General features: G+C 54.9%; 2 protein-coding genes across 11 annotated transcripts; one reads left to right on the top strand and one right to left on the bottom strand.

Moving 5' to 3' along the window:
* Positions 1-155: 155 nt before the first annotated feature.
* Positions 156-14233, top strand: TTC16 (tetratricopeptide repeat domain 16). Of its 9 annotated transcripts, none has more exons than XM_081587115.1 (14): positions 156-251; positions 922-1094; positions 1428-1518; positions 1736-1813; positions 3030-3130; positions 3233-3362; positions 5161-5375; positions 6048-6292; positions 6658-6799; positions 8161-8326; positions 9457-9596; positions 9749-9911; positions 11752-11836; positions 12910-14233. In XM_081587115.1, the coding sequence occupies exons 1-14, from the start codon at positions 234-236 to the stop codon at positions 14055-14057; spliced, it is 2895 nt and encodes a 964-aa protein (XP_081443241.1). In that variant the 5' UTR covers positions 156-233; the 3' UTR covers positions 14058-14233. The 9 variants fall into 9 exon arrangements, with proteins under 9 accessions (XP_081443241.1, XP_081443247.1, XP_081443246.1 ...); XM_081587121.1 differs by having other exon boundaries at positions 1674-1798; XM_081587120.1 differs by having other exon boundaries at positions 1674-1813.
* On the bottom strand, positions 14167-18321 carry TOR2A (torsin family 2 member A). 2 transcript variants are annotated; one of them, XM_081587131.1, is made up of 5 exons: positions 18040-18321; positions 17162-17427; positions 16032-16207; positions 15222-15349; positions 14167-14903 (listed from the first exon to the last, which is right to left on the bottom strand). In XM_081587131.1, the coding sequence occupies exons 1-5, from the start codon at positions 18188-18190 to the stop codon at positions 14659-14661; spliced, it is 966 nt and encodes a 321-aa protein (XP_081443257.1). In that variant the 5' UTR covers positions 18191-18321; the 3' UTR covers positions 14167-14658. The 2 variants fall into 2 exon arrangements, with proteins under 2 accessions (XP_081443257.1, XP_081443258.1); XM_081587132.1 differs by lacking the exon at positions 15222-15349.
* Positions 18322-20286: the final 1965 nt, after the last annotated feature.

Here is a 20286-nt window from a genome sequence, read left to right as displayed (position 1 = left end):
GGGTCGCAAAGAGTCGGACACGACTGAGCGACTAAGCGCGCAGCCTGTCTCCGGCTCAGTTTGAGAGTTCAAGGATTGGACTCCTCGGGATTCCGGGGGCGTGGCTAAGAGGGGCGGAGCCTGCGGGCGTCCTGGAGATGATGCCTAGCAACGTCGGGAGAAGCGGGCCAAGAGCAAAGTGAAGACCGCGAGTCAACTGGTCCAGGCCCTGGGGTCCTCCCGGAAGGGGCCTCATGACAGACTCCGGAGAGGTGCGGGAGAAGGCTAAAGCAAAGGCAAAGGGTGGGAGAGAAGAGACCAATTCTGAGTTCGCAGGGAAGGTTTACAGTTCGGGAGAGGCCAGATCAGTTGTGCGATTCTGTAAAGTCCCTAGCTGCTATGCAGAGAACAGAGGTCTTAGGACCTGCGGCTGGTGGGAAGGTCGGAGGGATGGCCGGAGCTTGCATAGAGACAGAGACGGCAGTGACCCAGACAAGAGAAGAGGAGGGACCTGAGAGATCTGTAGGAAGTGGGATAGACAGGACTTAGGGACTAACGGGACATAGATCTTTGGCTTGGGTGGTTGGCAGAGAAACTGGACTCGCAAGACATTGCTGGACCCCCAGGGCCTTTGGCTTGGGGCAGGGCCTGAGCTGCAGACAAGAGTTTTGAGTGTTGGTAGCTGGTAGAAGCTGAGGGGGACCAGGAGGAGAGCAGAAAGCACTGTGAGCGTGAGATCCTGACCACAGGAGAGAGAGAGAGGCAGGACGGGAGAGAAGTTAAGGGGAATGGGGCTGGGACGGCCGCCACACCCCAGACTGTGCCTCCTCCCAGGCCCCCTTTCCACCCCTCCTCCATCCTGTAAAACACCCGAGGAGAGTGTGTCAGTGGAGTGAGGATTGTCTTTGAGGCTTGCTCCAGCTTGATGTTGCTTGGTTCCAGGATGGTCTGGAGCATGACCAAGCTCCCTCACAACACATCCCAAAGCCATGGGTGATTCCAGTGCCAAAAGGGACCCTCCAGCGCATCTTTGGGACCAGCCAAATCTTCCAGAACATTGATGATATGAAACCAAAGGCTATGGAGTTAACCGTGCCCGTCAAAGTCAGGGAGTAGTGAGTGACTCCCTTGCCCAGGGGTCCCAGGTTCCTTCCCTGCAGAGCCACTGACAAGCTCTACAGCCTTGGGCCAGTTACTCTCCCTCTCTGAGCTTCAGCAAGCTCAACTGTATAATAGGGCTCTTCCACCTCAGCAGCAAAAAAAAAGAAAAAGGCTGGATGAGCTCCAAGAATGGCCAGCCTCCTCTCCCTGGGTCTCTATCTACCCCTCTTGTCTTCCTACCCAAGTCCCCCCCTCCTCGCAACCCATTCCCAAAGCCCTAACTGTATGTCCTGGGCTGGTCCCAAGTCAGGGCCAACCCCCTGCCTGTGCCCCCCTGCCACCCACAGCTACCATCGAGGTCATCAGTGCTTGGAGCAAGAGGACTGGGAGATGGCCGTGCTCTTCTTCTCCCGCGCCCTCCACCTGGACCCCCAGCTGGTGAGAGGGAGGGTTTGGGTGGGCACGGGCAGTTGCTGTCCCACACTCACACCCTCACTCTCAGGGCCACCGAGCCCCTGTGGTAGCCGAGTGGCAAACCTCAGGGCGGATCGTGGGGAGGGAACAGCAGTCTGGGTCCCCTCTCCCTCAGGTAGAATTCTACGCCTTAAGAGCTGAGGCTTATATCCAGCTCTGTGACTTCTCCTCGGCTGCCCAGAACCTTCGAAAGGCCTACTACTCCCAGCCAGAGAACAAGGACTACCTGGAGCGGCTCGCCCTGGTGCTTTACCTGAAGGTGCCCGGTGCTGCCCTAGGCCCATACAAGGCACCCACCTCCCACTCCGGCCTGCTGGCTCTCCCTTCAGCTCTGGGGGTTTTCCTTGCTCCTAGGGCCAGCCCTGACTCCCTGGCGACCTTCTTGTCCCTGCGTCTGTGTCCCCTTCTGCCGCTCCTTCTCATGACCTCTCCCACCTTCCAGGTTCATCCACCACCAGGGCTGGGTTCATCTAATAGAACTTTCTGCAGTAGTGACAGTGATCACTTGGCACGATGATTACTGTCCATTCTGATGGCCACTAGCCACATGGAACTGTTGAGCCCTTGAAATGTGGCCAGTGTGACTGAGGAACTAATTTTTTAATTGTACTGATATTTAATTTGAATCGATTTGAATTTGTATGGCCGTGGGCAGCAGGTGGTTATTTTACCGGACAGCACAGCCCTAGAGTCCACAGGCTCTAAGCACTAAAAAGACAAGAGTGCCCCCCCATTTGTAATGTGTAATAAAGATGATATTAAGCCATAAAATCCCCAAAAAGTCCTGATTTTTCCCCCATGTTCACAACTTTGATATCTTCGTTTTTAATGTCAATAGTAATTCAATTCTGGAAATTCCCTGGTGGTGCAGTGGTTAGGACGCTGCTTTTCCACTGCAGGGGGGTGGGGCATGGATTGGCTCCCTGGTCAGGAACTAAGATCCTACTGCCATGCTGTGCAGCCAAAATAATAGGAATAATAACTATTATTATTCAACTCTGAAAAAAGAAGCATTCTTAAAACCAGACCACATGCTTAAACTGTCTGTGGGGGTCCTGAGGCCAATATTGTTCTTTCTGTGTGCCCTTGGAAAGGTCACTTCACTTCTCTGAGCCTCAGTTCCTTCATCTAAAAGAGGAATGTTACCTAGTCCCAATGAGATAAATTTAGGGTTTGGTTTTTTTTTTTTTTTTGCTGCACCTGGGTAGCTTGCAGGATCTTAGTTACCCAAAACACATCCTTGCAGTCAAAGCACTGAGTCCTACCCACTGGACACCTAGGGAACTCCCTAAGTTATATGTATCCCTAAGAATGCAGGAATTCCCTGTATTCTTAATACAGGGCTTGGCACCTGGAGCCCTGGTCCAAGAAGTGTTACTGGGGTGTCATTCCACCCCAGTGATGGCCATCCCTCAATTCATGGGGGCTGCTGGGCTGGGGTCACAAGCAGGATTGACAGTCCCCTGTGTCACCAGGGCCAGTGCCTTTTTGAGCAATGCGCCTTTCTGGATGCCTTGACGGTCTTCTCCCAAGCCTCTGAGCTCCAGCCTGAGAAATTCTGCTTCCGGTATCGATGGTGAGCACCCTGGCCAAGAGCTTGCTAGCCTTTGTTCCCCTCAGCATCCCCTTCCTGCCCCTCTCACTAGGCAGACCAAGCACCTTTGCCCTCCACCTGCAGCATGGCCTGTCTCCTGGCCCTCAAAAAGCATCGTGAATGCCTGTCGTTCGTCACCAAGGAGGTGAAGCAAGGCACCACCAATGCGGATGTCTACATCCTCCGGGCCAGGCTCTACAACTTCTTCCAGAAGGTAGAGCAGGGCGGGCAGGGCCGATGGGTGGGCTTCCTCCCTGTTTGGGTGCTGAGATTACAGGAGGCAGCTAGGCTATCCACCAGTCCGGAGGCCACAGCCCCCAGTGTGGTGGGAGCCCTGTCCTTCCCGAACCCTGACCAGCGCTGATCACTCCTGCCCAGTCAGGTAGTTGTTCCAGCATCATTCATCCCTGGCTCTCTGCCAGGCCTGTGCCAATCCCTGAAAACCACAAGGTGGCAAGCCTCGGCCTGCCCTGCCCTCACGGGACTCACAGGCCAGGGGAAACGGCCCCCAGCAAATAATTACACAAGGGCTGACTTCCCAATTATGTGACGCCCCATCAGAGGCCGCCAGGCATCCCTTAGATGTGAGACTTGAGGTCACAAGGAAGGAGGGGCTGCAGAGATGAGAGAGTGATGGGCAGGGTCTCGTGAGCCCCGGGGGACCCTGACTTCTTCCTGGGGAGCAGCAGGAACCTCAGAGGGGTTCTCCCTGGGGCAGTGGGCCTTAGAAGAGTCCTTTTGGCTGCCAGGGGGCATGTGGGCTGGGGGGGCAGAGGGGCAAATGCAGAGACTGGAAGCCTGGGTACAATCCATCTGGATAGGAGTGGGGCTCAGGGAGGATGGGAAGGATGGTGGCAAGGAGAGGGGCAAGTTCTTCAGACCTTTGGAAGCAGGACCAGAGACTGACTGGGGGGCTGGAGGGGTGAGAGTGAGGAAAACAGAGGCATCCAGAACAAGGCCTGGTGTTCCAGTTTGGCCAAGGTGCTTGGGCAGGGAGAGGGACTCAGGAAGGGGAGGAACATGATGGGCTGGAGTGGGCAGGGTATCTCAGGGTGCTGGAACCAAGAGCCTCCCTCTGCCAGGGGCTGGGCTCTCGTGTCCCACAGGTGACTCAGTGGGAGAGTCTCCTTCCAAGGTAGGAGACTAGTAATTATTGACAATTATTGTTGATTGTTGGGATTGCAGCTGCTCCCCACAATGGATAGACACATTCTAAGCACTCTACTCACGTTTGTCTCTGAGGCTGGCAGTAACCCTCCTTAGACACAACCCACTGGCCTCTTCTCACAGATGAGGAAGCAGGTTCAGATGGTCTGGCTAACTTGCCCAAGGTCTCAGTGGTGTTCCCCTTGAACCCAAGTCCACCTATTCCAAAGCCCTGTCCCAACCTCTGCCATCTTTCCCCTCCCAGTTTCCATTCACACCCGGTGTCTACACTGCCTCTCTTGGCCTCAACCAATTACCCCCCAGGACATGGGGTGCTTGCTAAAACTGTTGACTGACTGACCTGCTCACCCAGTGGAAGGTATTTGCCTAGGGATGGTTTCTGCTCATGCCCAGACCTGAATCTGTTCTTGGTTAGAGTTGTCTTGGGCTTAAAGGTCAGAGGTGTGCAGGAGGGTGTAGAGGGGAGGACAGGAAGGACATAACAGTCATGGTCAGGAGACCATGGCCTCCCCCTACCTCAAGTGAGCCTCGCAGAAGTCCTGCAAGGAGGAGGCATCCATAGCCCCATTTTACAGCAAAAACCACTGAGGCAGACCTGGCTCACCTGAGGTCACATCTGCAAAGGGGCCAGTAGGGATGGGGCCTTGGATAGGATTTTCCCACAATGCTCCCTTCCTCCTTCAAGAGACAGAAAAGGCAAAACAGCCACGGAGGGGCGGTGGGGGGAACACTGAAGATGGGTGCCATGGTGCTGGCCTGCCCGGAGGTCTGCCTCCCCACAGTGAACAGGGGAGAGTTCAGCTTGGGTGCAGCCCTGACGCCATCCCTGCCTTGCACCCCCACAGCCCAACCTCTGCTATCGAGACCTACACAGCGCCTTGCTATTGGATCCCAAGCACCCACAGGCCAAGGTGCTGCTCCAAGTGTTGGTGGGCCAGGCCCTGCAGGCACGCCAAGATGCCGGGATCCTGGCCGTGCAGGGCAAGTTGCAACATGCGCTGCAGTGCATCAACCGTGCCATTGAGAATAACCCTCTGGACCCCAGCTTCTTCCTCTTCCGGTACTGGGTGGGGAAATGCTGTCTTGGGTCCCAGGCCCTGCCTTGCCTCAGATGTGCTGTGTGATCTCAGGAGAGCCCTTGACCCTCCCCAGGTCTCAGTTTTCCCATCTAGTCTCTAAGGGTCTTTCCCTGCTCGCCATCAGGATCAAGGGATCATGGGAGGTGGTTTCTGCTACTGCCTCTGGAGAAGGGGCAGGCAGTAGCCTGTTAACTCGGGAGTCCTGGACCCCCAGGCCTGCTGAGCACTTTATACTGGGAGGCTCAGCCCAACCCAGCCCAGTAGAGGAGGCTTAGGTTTGAATCTGCGCCCCCTACCTCCCCAGCAAGGGCTCAACACCTCATTCTGGGCCATTTAACTTCCCTGACCCTGGGTTTTCTCAATAGACAGTGGAGGTAAAACATTCATCCTGTGTACAAAAAGCCTTAGCAGAGAGGCTGGCAGGCATGCTGCTCGCAAAAGAAAGTTATTTGTAAGGGAAAGTACAATCACCAGGCTAACTCAGTAGCAACCGGGGAGCCGCACAGGCCAAACATACTGCATGAGCAGGGAGGTCCCCCCCCCCCCCCCCCCCCCCGTCACCTCCAGAGGTCAGAGGACCCAGAGCTACAGCCACTCTCTGGGACACCCCGTGTTGGTGGGGGCGCTCCGGCTCTCATGTCCCTCTCCTGTAGGGGCACCATGTACCGACGGCTCCAGGATTTTGACTTGGCAGTGGAGGACTTCCTGAAGGCGCTGGACATGATGAGCGAGCACCAAGAGGAGCTGGTACAGCAGGCGCAGCGCCAACTGCTGCTGGCCTACAACGACTTCGCGGTGCACTGCTACATGCAGGGCGCCTACCAGGAGAGCGTGCTGCTGCTCAACAAGGCGCTCAAGGACGAGCAGCAGGAGAAAGGTCTCTACATCAACCGCGGCGGTGAGTGGGGGCCCGGGGAGCCCGGCGTGAGCCCCTTGCCTCTCTAAGGCCTGCGCTGGGCGCTCGAGGGCCCCCGAGGGAGAGAGGGAGGGACAAAGGGCCGAAGAGGAGTCTCAGTGTCCCACGGACACACTACGGGGGAGAAACGTTGTCTGAGAGACCATCTGGCTACACAGTCCTTCGAAATGCTCAGATCAGCCATTTGGGAAGAGGTGCCCAGCGGCACAGAAAAGCCGCTGCAAGGGCTGGCGACCGCCCGCGGGCATTATCAGTTGCAGGCCCCGCCTCCTAGGGGGTGGAGCCAACTGGGCTGCGGCTCCTGCGCCCTGGGTTTTTGCGATCCCCACTCAGTCCCCGCGCTCCAGATTGCTTCTTCCAGCTGGGCAACCTGACTTTTGCTGAGGCGGACTACCAGCAGGCGCTGGCACTGAGTCCGAAGGACGAGGGCGCCCACCTGCGCATGGGCCTTTTGCAGGAGAAGTTGGGCTTCTGTGAGCACCGGAGCAGGTGTGAGCCGACGGTGGGTGGGGCGGGGCTGCGGGCTGCGGACTGGGTTATGGGCGGGGCCGAGGGGTCTGGGATGAAGCCGCCTGCTTGCGCTCCCTGGGTCAAGATGTCTCTGCTCTCCCAGTTAAGTCTCCTAAATATCAATTTTATTTTCCAAGTTTTCGCTAAAAATCCTTCACTTTTCCTCTGAATATTGTTATGGTAATTGCGCTTTTTATTTAAAAAAAAAAAAAAAGTAAGTATTCAGTAACATAAGACTCAGAAAATGGAAGTTCCTTCTAATATCTGTCTCCCAACGCCTTCCCTGTCTGGGTGAGTTTGGTAAAGAGTCCTCCAGATTGATTTCTACGCATATATTAACACTTGCTATCATTTTACAAAAGTGAGATCGTGCTAAGCTGATATTTGACAGGCTTTTTTACTTCCCATGGCCGTTACATGTAGGATGACTTCATTCTCTTTTATTGTTTGCAAAGTATTCCATTCGGCGGAAGTACCACAGTTAATTTCTGTAGACAATAGTCTGCTGATGAATTTGGGCTGTTTTCAGGGTTTTTTTTTAATTATTATAAATAATGCAGTAATGAGACCCAAGACATATGTTTCCATCCATTCATACTAGTAATTCTGTAGTTAGATTGCTGGAAGTTAAATTGTTGAGTGTGAAATTTTAACGTTTTAAAGATGATACCCAATTGTTCTCCAAAAAAACAATGAACCAATATAAACCTCCCCCAGTAAAAGGAATTCTTCATTTCCTCAAACCTCCCTAGCACAGCGTATTAACACTATTTTTCAACTTTGCTGATCTGTAGGCAAAAAAAAAAATGATTCTCTTGCATTGGCTTGACTTTGCATATTTAAATTGTGGGCACAGGACAGCATTTTTCATGTGTTTATTGGCCATTATGGTCTGCCTAAATTGTTCTCCCATTTGCTTTTAAATTGCTCATTAAAAACTTTTTTTGGTTATAAGAGTTTTTGTAGGCTGGAAAGTTTGCTTATTATCTGCCTTATGTGGCAAAATATTCTTCCCTATTTTCTGCTTTCCTTTGTGGTGCTTTTGCTACTAAATAATGGGATTTAATTGTGGTCAAATTAGTTTTGGTTGTTTTTTTTTCATATTTAGCTGCTGGGTGTATGACATTCAGAAAGCCCTTCCTATTCTAAGATCATAAAAACATCCACTTATTTTGGGATTTTACACTAGCATTTTAGTGTTGGGTCCATCAAGAGGGGTGTTGGTGGCAGGGAGCAGAAACTAGCCTGATTACCCCCAAACTCCCCAGGGTGGTCCAGAAGCCCCCATTTCCCCCAGGTGGCCCAGCTCAGAGCACCCTGTGGCCCACTGTGTCCTGCAGGCAGTTCCAGAAGGCAGAGAACCACTTCTCAATGGCCATCCAGCACAATCCCCAGAAGCCCCAGTACTACTTGTACCGCGCCAGGAGCCGGCAGCTCATGCAGAACATTTTTGGGGCCCGCCAGGATGTTGCCACTGTCCTGCTCCTTGACCCCAAGCAACCCAAGGTGTGTTCTTGCTGGGCCAGGAGGGTGGGCTCCAGAGTCAATACCTCTGACCACCTAAGGATACGCCCTGTCCCTAAAAGAAACCTGGATTCCTAGCAGTGGTAAGCGCTACTAATGCCAGAGTGTTTACTATGTACCTTCTCTGGTGGCTCAGCGGTAAAGAATCTGCCTGCCAATGCAGGAGACACAAGTTCAGTTGCTGGGTTTGGAGGATTTCCTGGAGAAGGAAATGGCAACCCACTCCAGTATTCTTGCCTGGGAAATCCCATGGACAGAGGAGCCTGATAGGCTACAGTACATGGGGGTCACAAGAGTCGGACACAACTGAGTGACTAAGACAACAATGATGCCAGAGCATTTACTATGTGCCAGGCACTGTTCTTGGAGAAGGAAATGGCAACCCATGCCAGTATTCTTGCCTGGAGAACTCCATGGATAGAGGAGCCTGGAAGGCTACAGTCCATGGGGTTGCAAAGAGTCGGACACGACTGAGCAGGTAACACATAGCCAGGCGCTGTTCTAACCACTTCAGCATATATCACCCTGTTTAACCCTCTTTAACACCTATGAGACAGGTAACATTATCATCACCCCACAATTCACAGAGGGAAGCGGGTAGAGCTCAGAGAAGTCAGTTCCCTTGGCCTGGTCATGGAGCTTGGAGGTCACACCCGCCTCTGGCTGACTCCAGAACCCCTGATCAGACTCAGAACTCCCTCATGTAATAGTTCCTTTCTCAAGATCTCCCAATAGTTCTGGGCCCAAAGGGTCTGGCCCTTTAGAAACAACAATTTATAAAAAGGCTTCCCTGATGGCTCAGATAGTAAAGAGTCTGCCTGCAAAGCAGGAGAGCTGGGTTTGATCCCTGGATTGGGAAGATCCCCTGGAGAAGGAAATGGCAACCCTCTCCTGTATTCTTACCTGGAAAAATCCCATGGACGGAGGAGCCTGGCGGGCTGCTGCAGCTCATGGGGTCACAAAGAGTCGGATGTGACTGAGCTACTGATGCTGAATTTGTAAACCCTTCTCTTCTTCGGCCTTGAGAAGGGACTCTGCCAATCAGGGCAGCGCCACATCATCTGCCCCTGTCCTGGCCCACACCTGACTCTGGTCACCCTCCTTCCTGGCAGCTACTCCCTCTGATGACCAACCTCTTCCCTGGCATGTCAGTGGAGGAGGTGCTAAGCAGCCAAGTGGCAAACCTGGCTAGGTTGCAGCTGGAGCGGGTGGTGCACAGCTTGTACACCGGCACCCCTCAGGACATCTTGGGGTAAGTTTCTACAGGAGGGCCTGCGGGCCCAGAGTTGGGGGATGGCTGGGACTCAAGGCACCCACTTGCCCTCTCAGGCCACCATCCAGTCCTGGGGAAAGCGGGGTGAGTCAGAGAGGCTTACCCAGCGCTCTGACGACTTGCTTTGGCAGGCAGCTCAAGGACCGGGAACAGAGGGCCCGGGCCTTGCTCCTCTCGTGGAAGCTGGAGCCGCCCTTACTGGAGACCCCCAAGGAGATGGAGGCCCCTTGCCAGTTCCCACAGGCAAAGCCAGAAGGCCCAGAGGAAGAGGTGCGAGTTCCTGGGAAGGAGGAGGTAAGCGGGCCCCACACCAGGGCCGGGTTTCCTGGAGGTGCAGGGTGGGCTGCACCGCAAGCCAGGGCCGAGGGCTGCAGGCTGGCTAGAGGCTGGCTCTGCTGCCACTCAGCTGTGTGACCTGGGCTGGGGACGTGTTGCTGTGAGGTGGAGAATGTACCAGAAAAGGGGTACACCTGAAGGAGTGCAGGTGAGAATGGGGGCCCCTCCCTTAGAGAGAGGCTTCCTACACTTTGTCCACACTCACCTTCCCTGGTGGCTCAGACGGTAAAGCGTCTGCCTGCAATGCGGGAGACCCGGGTTCGATCCTTGGGTCAGGAAGATCCCCTGGAGAAGGAAATGGAAACCCACTCCAGTACTCTTGCCTAGAAAATTCCATGCATGGAGGAGCCTGGTGGGCTACGGTCCATGGGCTTGCAAAGAGTCAGACACAACTGAGCAACTTCATTTTCTTTCACCTCTAGTTGCAGTGAGGGGAGGCTCCTCTTTGCGGCGGTGTGCGGGCTTCTCTTGTCATGGAGCATGGGCTCTAGGCCCACAGGCTCAGTAATTGCAGGTCGTGGCTCTAGAGCTCAGGCTCAGGAGTTGTGGTGCACGGGCTTAGTTGCCTTGTGGCATGTGGGCTCTTCCCGGACCAGGAATTGAACCCGTGTCCCCTGCATGAGTAGGCAGATTCCTAACCACTGGACTACCCGGGAAGCCCCCAGAATTTTAACGCTTGAATTCATTTTTAACAACTTTTCATTGGGTGGAACATAAAGTACACAAATCCTCAGCGAACTGTTTGATGAATTTTCACAAACTGAATACCCTCTATGACTCCATTCTCCAGCTCAAGAAAGAACACCTTCCCAGTTCTCCAGAAGCTCCTCTCACCCCACTCTGGGCCCCTCCTCCCTCAGGGCTGTTCTGATTCCTAACACTGCCGACAAGTGCAGTGGTCCTTCTCAACAGAGGATGCCACATGCCTATTTGCCTCTGGCTCCATTCATTAAGCTTCCAGGTTGGTGAGAGGCGTCCAAGTTGACTCTCCTTCTCATTCCTGTGGACGTTCATTCCATCCTGTGAATATCCTACCATTTTATTGATCCACTGGACTGCTGATGGACAGCAAGTAAATTATGTCCAAGGGAGACTTTAACCATTGAAGTCCTTGCAGTGCCAGCATCCCTTGCCAGACATGGAAAAGGCGAGCTCTACATTTTTCCAACTCACGTTAGGATACAAAGCTACAGACCTTGGATCTGTGTATGCCCTGAAGTCATCATGCGCTCCCTGCTTAGTGCTCCAGAGCCCTGCCCGTTCCATCTCACTACCACATGTTCCCCGCCACAGCCTGCACGTGTGACCAGCTGCCAAGGGCCTGGCCGTAGACTCTCCCCCCGCCCGCCCCAACCTGGATTCCAGCTCTGCTTGTGTGCCTCTTAGCCGAGTGCCAGGCTGCTTGGGCATTTCCTGGTCCAGGCAATTATAACAATGGGCATTCCCTCCCAGATGTGCCAGGAGATGAAATGGGATGAGGCAGGGAAGGTGCAGAGAAGCTCCTCAACTCCTCTCTAGCCATTTGGCAGGGCACAGCACTTCACAGCGTACAGAAGCCTTTCCCACACTGGAATTTGCATTTTGCAGATAGACAGACGAGAACCAAGCAGGCTTTTGATACTGCTTTTCTCCAGTCGTCACACCTGTCTAACCTGGCCACCCACACTCCTGTCCAGTCAACCGCTCCAGGTCCCCATCCAGCCCTAAACTGAAGCCCCCGAGGAACTCTAAGTGGCTGGCCTTCTAGAGCTGCGGACTCCCACGGCCTGCCAACTGCCCAGCCTGTCTCTGACCGTAGGAAAAGCTGGAGTCGGCCCCCAGCCAGAAGTCATCCCTGACCGACAGCTACATCAGCCAGACCTCTTTAGGCTCCATCTTGGGCCGTAAGTCCCCCTGCATGGACCAATGCAGCAGGGAGTGCAAAGGTCAGGTGTAAGAGGCTCCCAGGCCTGGGTGTGAATCTGGCCTCTGCTGCTTACTGCTGTGTGTATATGGAGTGGGAGGGCTCATCACAGCTTTGCTGGGGGTAGGGTGGGGTGGCGGGTGCAGGGAAGGGGAGGGGAACCCTCGGGGATGCCCAGCACACAGCCTGGGCAGCCAGCTCTCACTCTAGGCACTTCATAGCTGCTGCCTGCTCCACCTTCATTCCCCGCTCAACCCTGTCCCTCTTCTCTCTGCCCCCTTGGCTTCTCCCTGAAATTAGCCCACAGAGCCTATGCATGTCCAGGGGGCTTTTACCCTCAGTTCCACCAGGTGCCAACATGGAAAGGACAAAATGAAAAACCCGAGAATGTGGCTCTGAGTCCCGGGAGCAGTTGTGGGCCGTCCGGGGAGGGATGGAAGTAGGAGCGGCTAGTCCCCTTCCTGCCATTCAGCAAATGAGTTGAGCGTCCCAGGGCTGAGCCTGCGCAGGACACTGGGTGCAGGCAGGGACGGCACAGTCCTTGCCCCAGGGAGCTCTTGGTCCTGAAGGGAAGAAGGTACCCAGGTAAACAGATAACTAGGACAGTGTAGCCATACCATGGACGGGAGTCCTGAGAACCACGGGTGCATTTAGCCCCCCTTGGAGAGGGTGTCAGGAAGGGTTTTTAGGACCCAGGGGAAGTGGGGTAGCCAAGTGTGGGCAGAGTAGAGCACAGAGAACTGCTGCAGGGAGAGGGCCAGGTCCCTGCAGGCGCTGGTGGTGACTGGAACACAGAGGGCCAGAGACGGCCGGCAGAGTGGAGGCCAGCACTGGACAGTGGGGACCTTCATCTTTCCCCTTTATCTTATGGCCATGACCCACCTGTAGGCCTCAGGGTGCCAGGAGGGCTGGGCTTGGCGAGAGCTGGGAGGCCTTCTCCCTGGCCCTGCAAGGCTTTTGGGTCATAGGCAAAGGTGAGGCCTAGAAGCCTCCCTTTCCTGGGACTGGCTAGGGAAGGTGGCCTGACAGCTTCTCTGGACACATCCTTCCCAGTCAGGACCAGGTCCACCTCGGAGACAGAAACGTCCAGTACGGGTCAGGAATACAGGAGCACTTCCACCACTGTTGTGACCGTCTCTGACTCCTCACTGCTAAGGACACAGTCCTCAGACTCGGGGGACAGCAAGAAAGACCTAAGCCTGAACCACAGCCCCAGAGAAACCAAGTCCACCCCAGGCCACTACCAGAGGTCCAGCAAGACGGAGGCCGCCCTCATCCACAGCCAGAGGCCCAGCAAGATGGACACCGCCCAGATTCAAAGCCAGAGGCCCAGCAAGACAGAGGCTGCCCTCATCCACAGCCAGAGGCCCAGCAAGACAGATGCCACCCAGATTCAACGCCAGAGGCCCAGCAAGATGGAGGCCACCCTCATCCACAGCCAGAGGCCCAGCAGGACGGAGGCCGCCCTCATCCACAGCCAGAGGCCCAGCAGGACGGAGGCCACTCAGATTCAAAACCAGAGGCCCAGCAGGACGGAGGCTGCCCTCATCCATAGCCAGAGGCCCAGCAAGATGGAGGCCACCCTCATCCACAGCCAGAGGCCCAGCAAGACGGAGGCCACCCAGATTCAAAACCAGAGGCCTAGCAGGACAGTGGCCACCCTCATCCATAGCCAGAGGCCCAGCAAGATGGACACCACCCAGATTCAAAACCAGAGGCCCAGTAAGACGGAGGCCACCCTCACCCACAGCCAGAGGCCCAGCAAGACGGAGGCTGCCCAGATTCAAAACCAGAGGCCCAGCAGGACGGAGGCTGCCTGGAGCCCAAGGAAAAAGTTCAACAAGACCAAGGCCACCCAGGGTTCAAGGTGGAGGCTCAGAAAGTCCAAGGGTGCCCGTGGCCAGAGCTGGAGACTCAGAAAGGCAGCTGCCATCCAGGACCAAAGCTGGAGAATGATACCAAGCCCCAGCAAGATCAACACTTTCTATGACTCAAGTTGGAGCCCCTCCAACACTGAGGTCACCAAGGACCAGGCTCAGAGTCAGAGGCCCCGCCAGTCCAAGGCGGCCCAGAGCCAGAGCACAAGCCCAGGTTCCAGCAAGACTGAGGTCACCTGGGGACTGAACCCGAGTCTCAGCAACATGCAGACTGCCCAGGGCCCAAGACAGAAGCCCAGCCCCAGCATTGAGGCTGCTCTCTGAAAGGGTTGCTCAGCCCCTCACTTCTTGCTGCAGTGCGGGGCAATTCTTCCCACTCTGCTCCGTGCTGCAGCCTCCTTCAGAAGCAATCAGAACCTGGGCCAACATCCTCTGGTCCCGTGACTAAATTTATTGTATTTGTTCTCTTCACGTACAAAATTAAAAACTTGAAAAGCTCAGCTCCAGTGTGAACTTGAGTCCCTCTGTTCACGGAGACAGAAGTCTCCGTCTGGTTTTACCACATGGGGACACAGGGTTGGGGGGGCGGGTATGGTACTGGGGCAAGGGCCAGAAGAACAGAGCGAAGAAGGACGGAGCAGCCACGAGCCACTGTCCCTGAGTTACAATTCACATTTTAAGAAGGCTCAGGCTGCGGTCAAGGCTCCTTGAAATTCTGGGGTGACCAGTGATTTCCCTGAGGAAGGATGCAAAGGCCAAGATGCCCTCAGACCAATGAAGAGCCAGGGCCTGCCCCGGCCTTCTGTCTCACGGCCCAGCCAACAGCCCTCCTCATCTTCACAGTATGCTCTGGGTCCCACTCTGCAGGACCAAGGACCTTCACGGCCTCCCAGGTAGAGGAGGATGAGGATGCTGCCTGGGAGAGTCAGAGGAAGAAGGCAATTCGGGAAGCCACCGTCTTGCAGCCATTGGAGGAAAAGAGCTGCTCGTCCTCGGGGAAGAAGGTGGTGCTGTCCAGCACGGCCTGGACCACCTCATCCCTGGGCTCCAGGCCCAGCTGGGCCAGCTCGTTGAGCACACAGTGCCGCACGTGGTGCCGCTGGAGTGGCAGGAAGGGCACCAGGACGTCCAGGAGATGCTCTTCCATGATGCCCGAGCGCCAGAAGCCATCTGCAGGGAGGAGCCATGGGAAGAGGCTGTGCTTCACAGGGTTCAGCTGGGCCCCCGCTTACCCCCACAGGAAAGGAAGTGCAGGAAGGCTGCTGACCTGAATCCTCCCAGCCCCACTTGGGTGCTGGGCTTGGGGGAGGCTGTCCGCCAGCCCTGAGTGCCAAAGCCTGGGCTGGAAAGTACTGAGTCGGTGGGCAGAGCATCTGACCTGGGAGAGCCTGGCCCACCCCCAGGGAGTCCAGCCCAGCCCTGGGTGTGATGTGGGAGTGAAACCCCAGTCTGGAAGCCCCCCGGCATGGGGTCCTCAGCTGAACTCACGGTGCGGGTTGTCCAGCACGGCCCGGGAGATGACCGGCCCCAGCTCCTGCAGGCCGATCTCTTCGCGTTCCCGGCGGCTGCGCCATGCCTCCAGCACCACCTGGTTGATCTGCTCGCCACCGGTGTTGCTAAAACCATGGGGGATGCAGACAGTGAGGGCAGGATGTAGGTCTGGCTTCCCACATGCCTCCTAATGGGACATGAGCCGGGGGCCCAGCTCAGTGCCAGCAGGAGCCAAACCCACTCAAAACGCCCCAGGAACCGCTTCCCCTCTCCTGAGCTCATCCATAACCACGACCCCGGAAGTTTGCCTATCTGTGCCATGCACTTTACAGTCTATATTAATAGAACACTTTTAGTTCCCTTACCTACTTTCCTTCACTCAGCCTTGAGAACAGTAGAGCATTAAGATTGGCCCTGCTGTTCAGAAAAGGAGATGGGAGCTCAGAGAAGCGAAGTGATTTGCCTGAAGAAACACAGCTAGGACTCTCAGAGGTGGCACTGGTTCCTAGTCCTGTTTTTCCCAGGCCTGTGTCCTCTTGGCCACAAAAGAGGGAAAACTCTTAACCCAGCAGGAGTGCCACAAAAAAATGAGGATTAAGAGACTGAACCCAGGCTTTGAGAATGTCAAAGGGAAGTCAACCACCTTGAATGACGGTGTCACCAGTGAGGGTGCGGGGGACTTTGGGAAAACCCAAATGGGCCCTGGGGAGGGAACAGTATTCTGCTATGGGACCATGGGACAAGACTGGATAGCTAAGATCTCTGACAAGTGTTCCTGCACCATGCCCGCTGCAACGTTGGCCCCACCTGATGAAGATGAAGATGGCTTTGCGATAGTTGGTCCCATAGACAACCCAGGAGGAGCCCAGGAAAGGTCGCAGGACTTCTATCAGGCCTGGGGCCAGCTTGTCCATCTCATCGAAGAGAAAGAGGGAGCGGCTGCAGGCAGTGAGGTTCCCCTGCACCCAGCTCTTAAGATCCTTCTGTGGGAGAGAGGCGAGAGTATGAGGGGGCCTGGAGCTGCTCTCCCAACCCCAGATTCCTTCCCAAAACAAGAATTAATGGGGCTTCCCTGGTGGTCCAGTGGCTTAAGACTCAGCGCTCCCAATGCAGGGGGCCAGGTTCAATCCATGGTCAGGGAACTAGATTCCACACACCACAACTAAAGATCCCACATGCTGCAACAAAGATCAAAGCTCATGCATGCTGCAGCTAAGACAGATGCAACCAAATAAATAAAAATAAATATTAAAAAGAATTCATTTTCCCAGGAAGATATGGTCTCCCAAAGAGCACCGATCCCTTAATGCGGCTGATGGTGAAACTGTGCCCCAGAGAGGGGCAGAGGGTAGTCCAAGCTCACACAGCAAGTCAACAAGAGAACAGGGACGCAGACCCAGGCCTCACACCTGCCTTGTCAGGGGGCTCCTTCCCTGACACCTCTTGCTTTCTAGAAAAGGGGAAGGCACCTTCCTGCTCCCTGAATCTTCACAACAGAGTTGTGACAGCTGAAATAGATCAGTCTAGAAAGTACCTTGCAATCAACAACAATAGTTGAAAGAGCTAATATTTCCCAAGTGCTTACTCTGAGCCTCAAAAGCCCTTACTCTAAGGGCTTTACAGAGAGAAGATAATGCAGGTTGTCTGGCAAAGGTAAGTACTCGATAAATAACACCTGCGATTCTATAATCCTACGTCCCTTACAACAACCCTGGCATGCAGGTACCATTACTGGCCCCCAAGCATTAAATCAAGAACTCCCTGCCAGGTGATAGCACCCTAAGCTTTGTTTAGGATGGGTCCTGAGGGCTGAGGCTGTAACTGGCTGTGTGGCCTGGAGCAAGGGATTCCCCTCTTTGGGCTCAGGACTCACTCCCACCCTAGTGGAGTCACCCTACAGTGGCGGCAGAGGGTGGGCCAGGACACTACCCACCTACCTTGTAGCGCTCCATGTGGCTGGGGTGGGGGAAGTGGATGACTGGGGAAAAGTGGTGCACGTGGGGGCTACGGAGGCCATCCCGAAAGAGGTAGTGTGCCAGCAGGGAGCTGACATAGGACTTGCCAGTGCCGGTCCAGCCATGCAGAGAGAGGACCAGTGGCTTGGTGGGGGCTGGATCCTGCAGGAAAGCCTTCAGTGCCTTCACCACCAGCGACCTGGCCAAGTGCTGGCCCGCCAGGTGCTGGGACAGGTCACACTCCAGACCTAGGGCCACAGGAAGAACAATGTCAGAGCTGAAGACACCCATCCGCAGCGGAAGAGGTTCAGGAGGAAAGTCATGTCTGGGAATCCGTGTTCTGGGACGTTTTTTAACAAGCCGTCTGCTTAAAGGGAGTGAGGCCCTTGGTGGGGGTGGGGTGGGGGTGTCCTCTGCCTCAGGCTGACTCAGCTCTGCAGCACCCCCACCAGGCGGCCCTCTAGATTGCGCTCAGCTCTAAATGGTTGCCAGCTGTCAAGAGGGTCAGCCCCAGACTCCTGCCCACCCTCAAGGCAGGCTTCTCCCCTGAAGGGCCAGTCCAGTGCGGAGGTCTAAACTGCCTACCCTCGACCACCACCCAGGGCTCTGCTGTCAAAGGCATCTCTCCATCCTGGGCAGGGCTCTGCCTGGACCTCCAAACAGGCATCCCTAAACCCTCGCCCCAAGTCCCATGCCCCAGGCTCTCAGGGTCCCTCAACGCCGGGCCCCCTTCCAGCCCGGACCGTCTGGAAGTCTCAGGGTGTCTGTCCTTGGTTCTACTCTCCACGTCTGGCCCCGGCAGAACCCCAGGATCCAAGGTCTCCCCTGTTCCGCCCGGCTCTCCGGTCTGGGCTCCTTACCCTGCAAGTCGGGCCGGAAGTCACATTCGCAGAAGGAGCCGAAGTTGCAGCGCAGCGAAGTCAGGTCCCAGGAGGCGGCCGCGGCCGAGACCAGCCAGATCAGCCCGAGGAGCGAGCCCCGGGGCCGGCAGCGGCGCGTCGCAGCCGCCATCCGGGTGAGGTCGAAGCTGGGTCTGGGGCCGCCAACCGCCTCTGCCGAGAACTACGACTCCCGATGTGCATTGCTCCGCGGCGGCCACCTCCTGCGGCCTACAACTCCCAGCTCCCCTCGCTCCCGTCTCCAAAGCCCTCCCCGTGGTCCCCCGTAGGCTTGCAAGGAGGCCTCCAGGGGGAGCCCGCGAACCGTCCAATCCCGGACTGCGCACTGCGTTTCCATGGCCACGGTAAGTGGGGGACCATCACAGGAGCTCCGAAACAATAATAAATGACGGATAATGACCACCAAGGGTGACGTAACAACTGTAGCAAAAACTTGTGCGGTACCTTGTAAAGCGCCTTTTCTGTGCTCTTCCCCCCCCCTTTTAATATGAAAGAGCGCTAATAGCTTTTGGTGAGCACATGTTATGTGCCCTTAACATGAGGTACCTTGTATATCTTGGGCTTCCCAGGTGGGGCAGGTGGTAAAGAACCCACCTGCCAATGCAGAAGAGGTAAGAAAAGCGAGTTCGATCCCTGGGTCGGGAAGATCCCCTGGAGGAGGGCATGGCAACCCACTCCGGTATTCTTGCCTGGAGAATCCCATGGACAGAGGAGCCTGGCAGGCTATCGTCAATGGGGTCGCAAAGAGTTGGACACGACTGAGACTTAGCACAAATGCACGCCCCTTGTGTATATCTTTTTTTTTCCCCTTGTGTATATCTTATGATAACAGTACCTCTCATCAGAGGCATGGTGATATTTCCATGAAGTACAGGCACGTAAAGTGTTTTGGTTCACAAAGTAATCAATAAATGATTATTGAAAATCCAGTGTGGAACTTCCCTGGTGGTCCAGTGGTTAAGACTCTGTGTTTCCACTGCAGGGGGCACAGGTATGACGCAAGCTGGAATCAAGATTGCCGGGAGAAATATCAATAACCTCAGATATGCAGATGACACCACCCTTATGGCAGAAAGTGAAGAAGAACTAAAGAACCTCTTGATGAAAGTGAAAGAGGAGAGTGAAAAAGTTGGCTTAAAGCTCAACATTCAGAAAACTAAGATCATGGCATCTAGTCCCATCACTTCATGGCAAATAGATGGGGAAACAGTGGAAACAGTGTCAGACTTTATTTTTGGGGGCTCCAAAATCACTGCTGATGGTGATTGCAGCAATGAAATTAAAAGATGCTTACTCCTTGGAAGGAAGGTTACGACCAACCTAGATAGCATATTTAAAAGCAGAGACATTACTTTGCCAACAAAGTTCCGTCTAGTCAAGGCTATGGTTTTTCCAGTGGTCATGTATGGATGTGAGAGTTGGATGGTGAAGAAAGGTGAGCGCCTCAGAACTGATGCTATTGAACTGTGGAGAAGACTCTTGAGAGTCCCTTGGACTGCAAGAAGATCCAACCAGTCCATCCTAAAGGAGATCAGTCCTGGGTGTTCATTGGAAGGACTGATGTTGAAGCTGAAACTCCAATACTTTGGCCACCTCATGAGAAGAGCTGACTCACTGGAAAAGACCCTAATGCTGGGAAGGATTGGGGGCAGGAGGAGAAGGGGACGACAGAGGATGAGATGGCTGGATGGCATCACCAACTCGATGGACACGGGTTTGGGTAGACTCCGGGAGTTGGTGATGGACAGGAAGGCCTGGCGTGCTGCGATTCATGGGGTCGCAAAGAGTCGGACACGACTGAGCGACTGAACTGAACTGAACTGAACTGAGGGGAAATAGGATCTCGCATAACCCCCGGGCACGGCCAAAAATATATCTATATATCCATTACATATGAAACATGGCGGGCCCTTATCTAGCAGCTACTATGTGCTAGGTGCTTTAACAGTAGCCCAAAGGGATCGGTTCTGTTATTGACCCCATTTTATTGAAGAGGGAATCTGGGCCCAGGAGGTTAAACCCCTTAGTCAAGGCCGGTCAACTAGCGAACTGAACCCAAGTCTGGCTGCTGCCTAAGATCTAATGCAGTATGTTATCCAGCTTCTCTTGGTCAAAAGTTTGATGAAGCAAAGGGCCCCAGACATTTCAAATTCAGTGACCAGTCTCCCCAGGCCTCCAGCCTAGTGTGGAGTGGTGCTGACGCACACT

Source organism: Giraffa tippelskirchi, chromosome 4 (assembly GCF_054371585.1).
Source record: "Giraffa tippelskirchi isolate mGirTip1 chromosome 4, T2T-mGirTip1v1.2.pri, whole genome shotgun sequence".
Lineage (NCBI taxonomy): Eukaryota > Metazoa > Chordata > Mammalia > Artiodactyla > Giraffidae > Giraffa > Giraffa tippelskirchi.
This window is presented reverse-complemented; position numbering and strand designations above follow the sequence as displayed.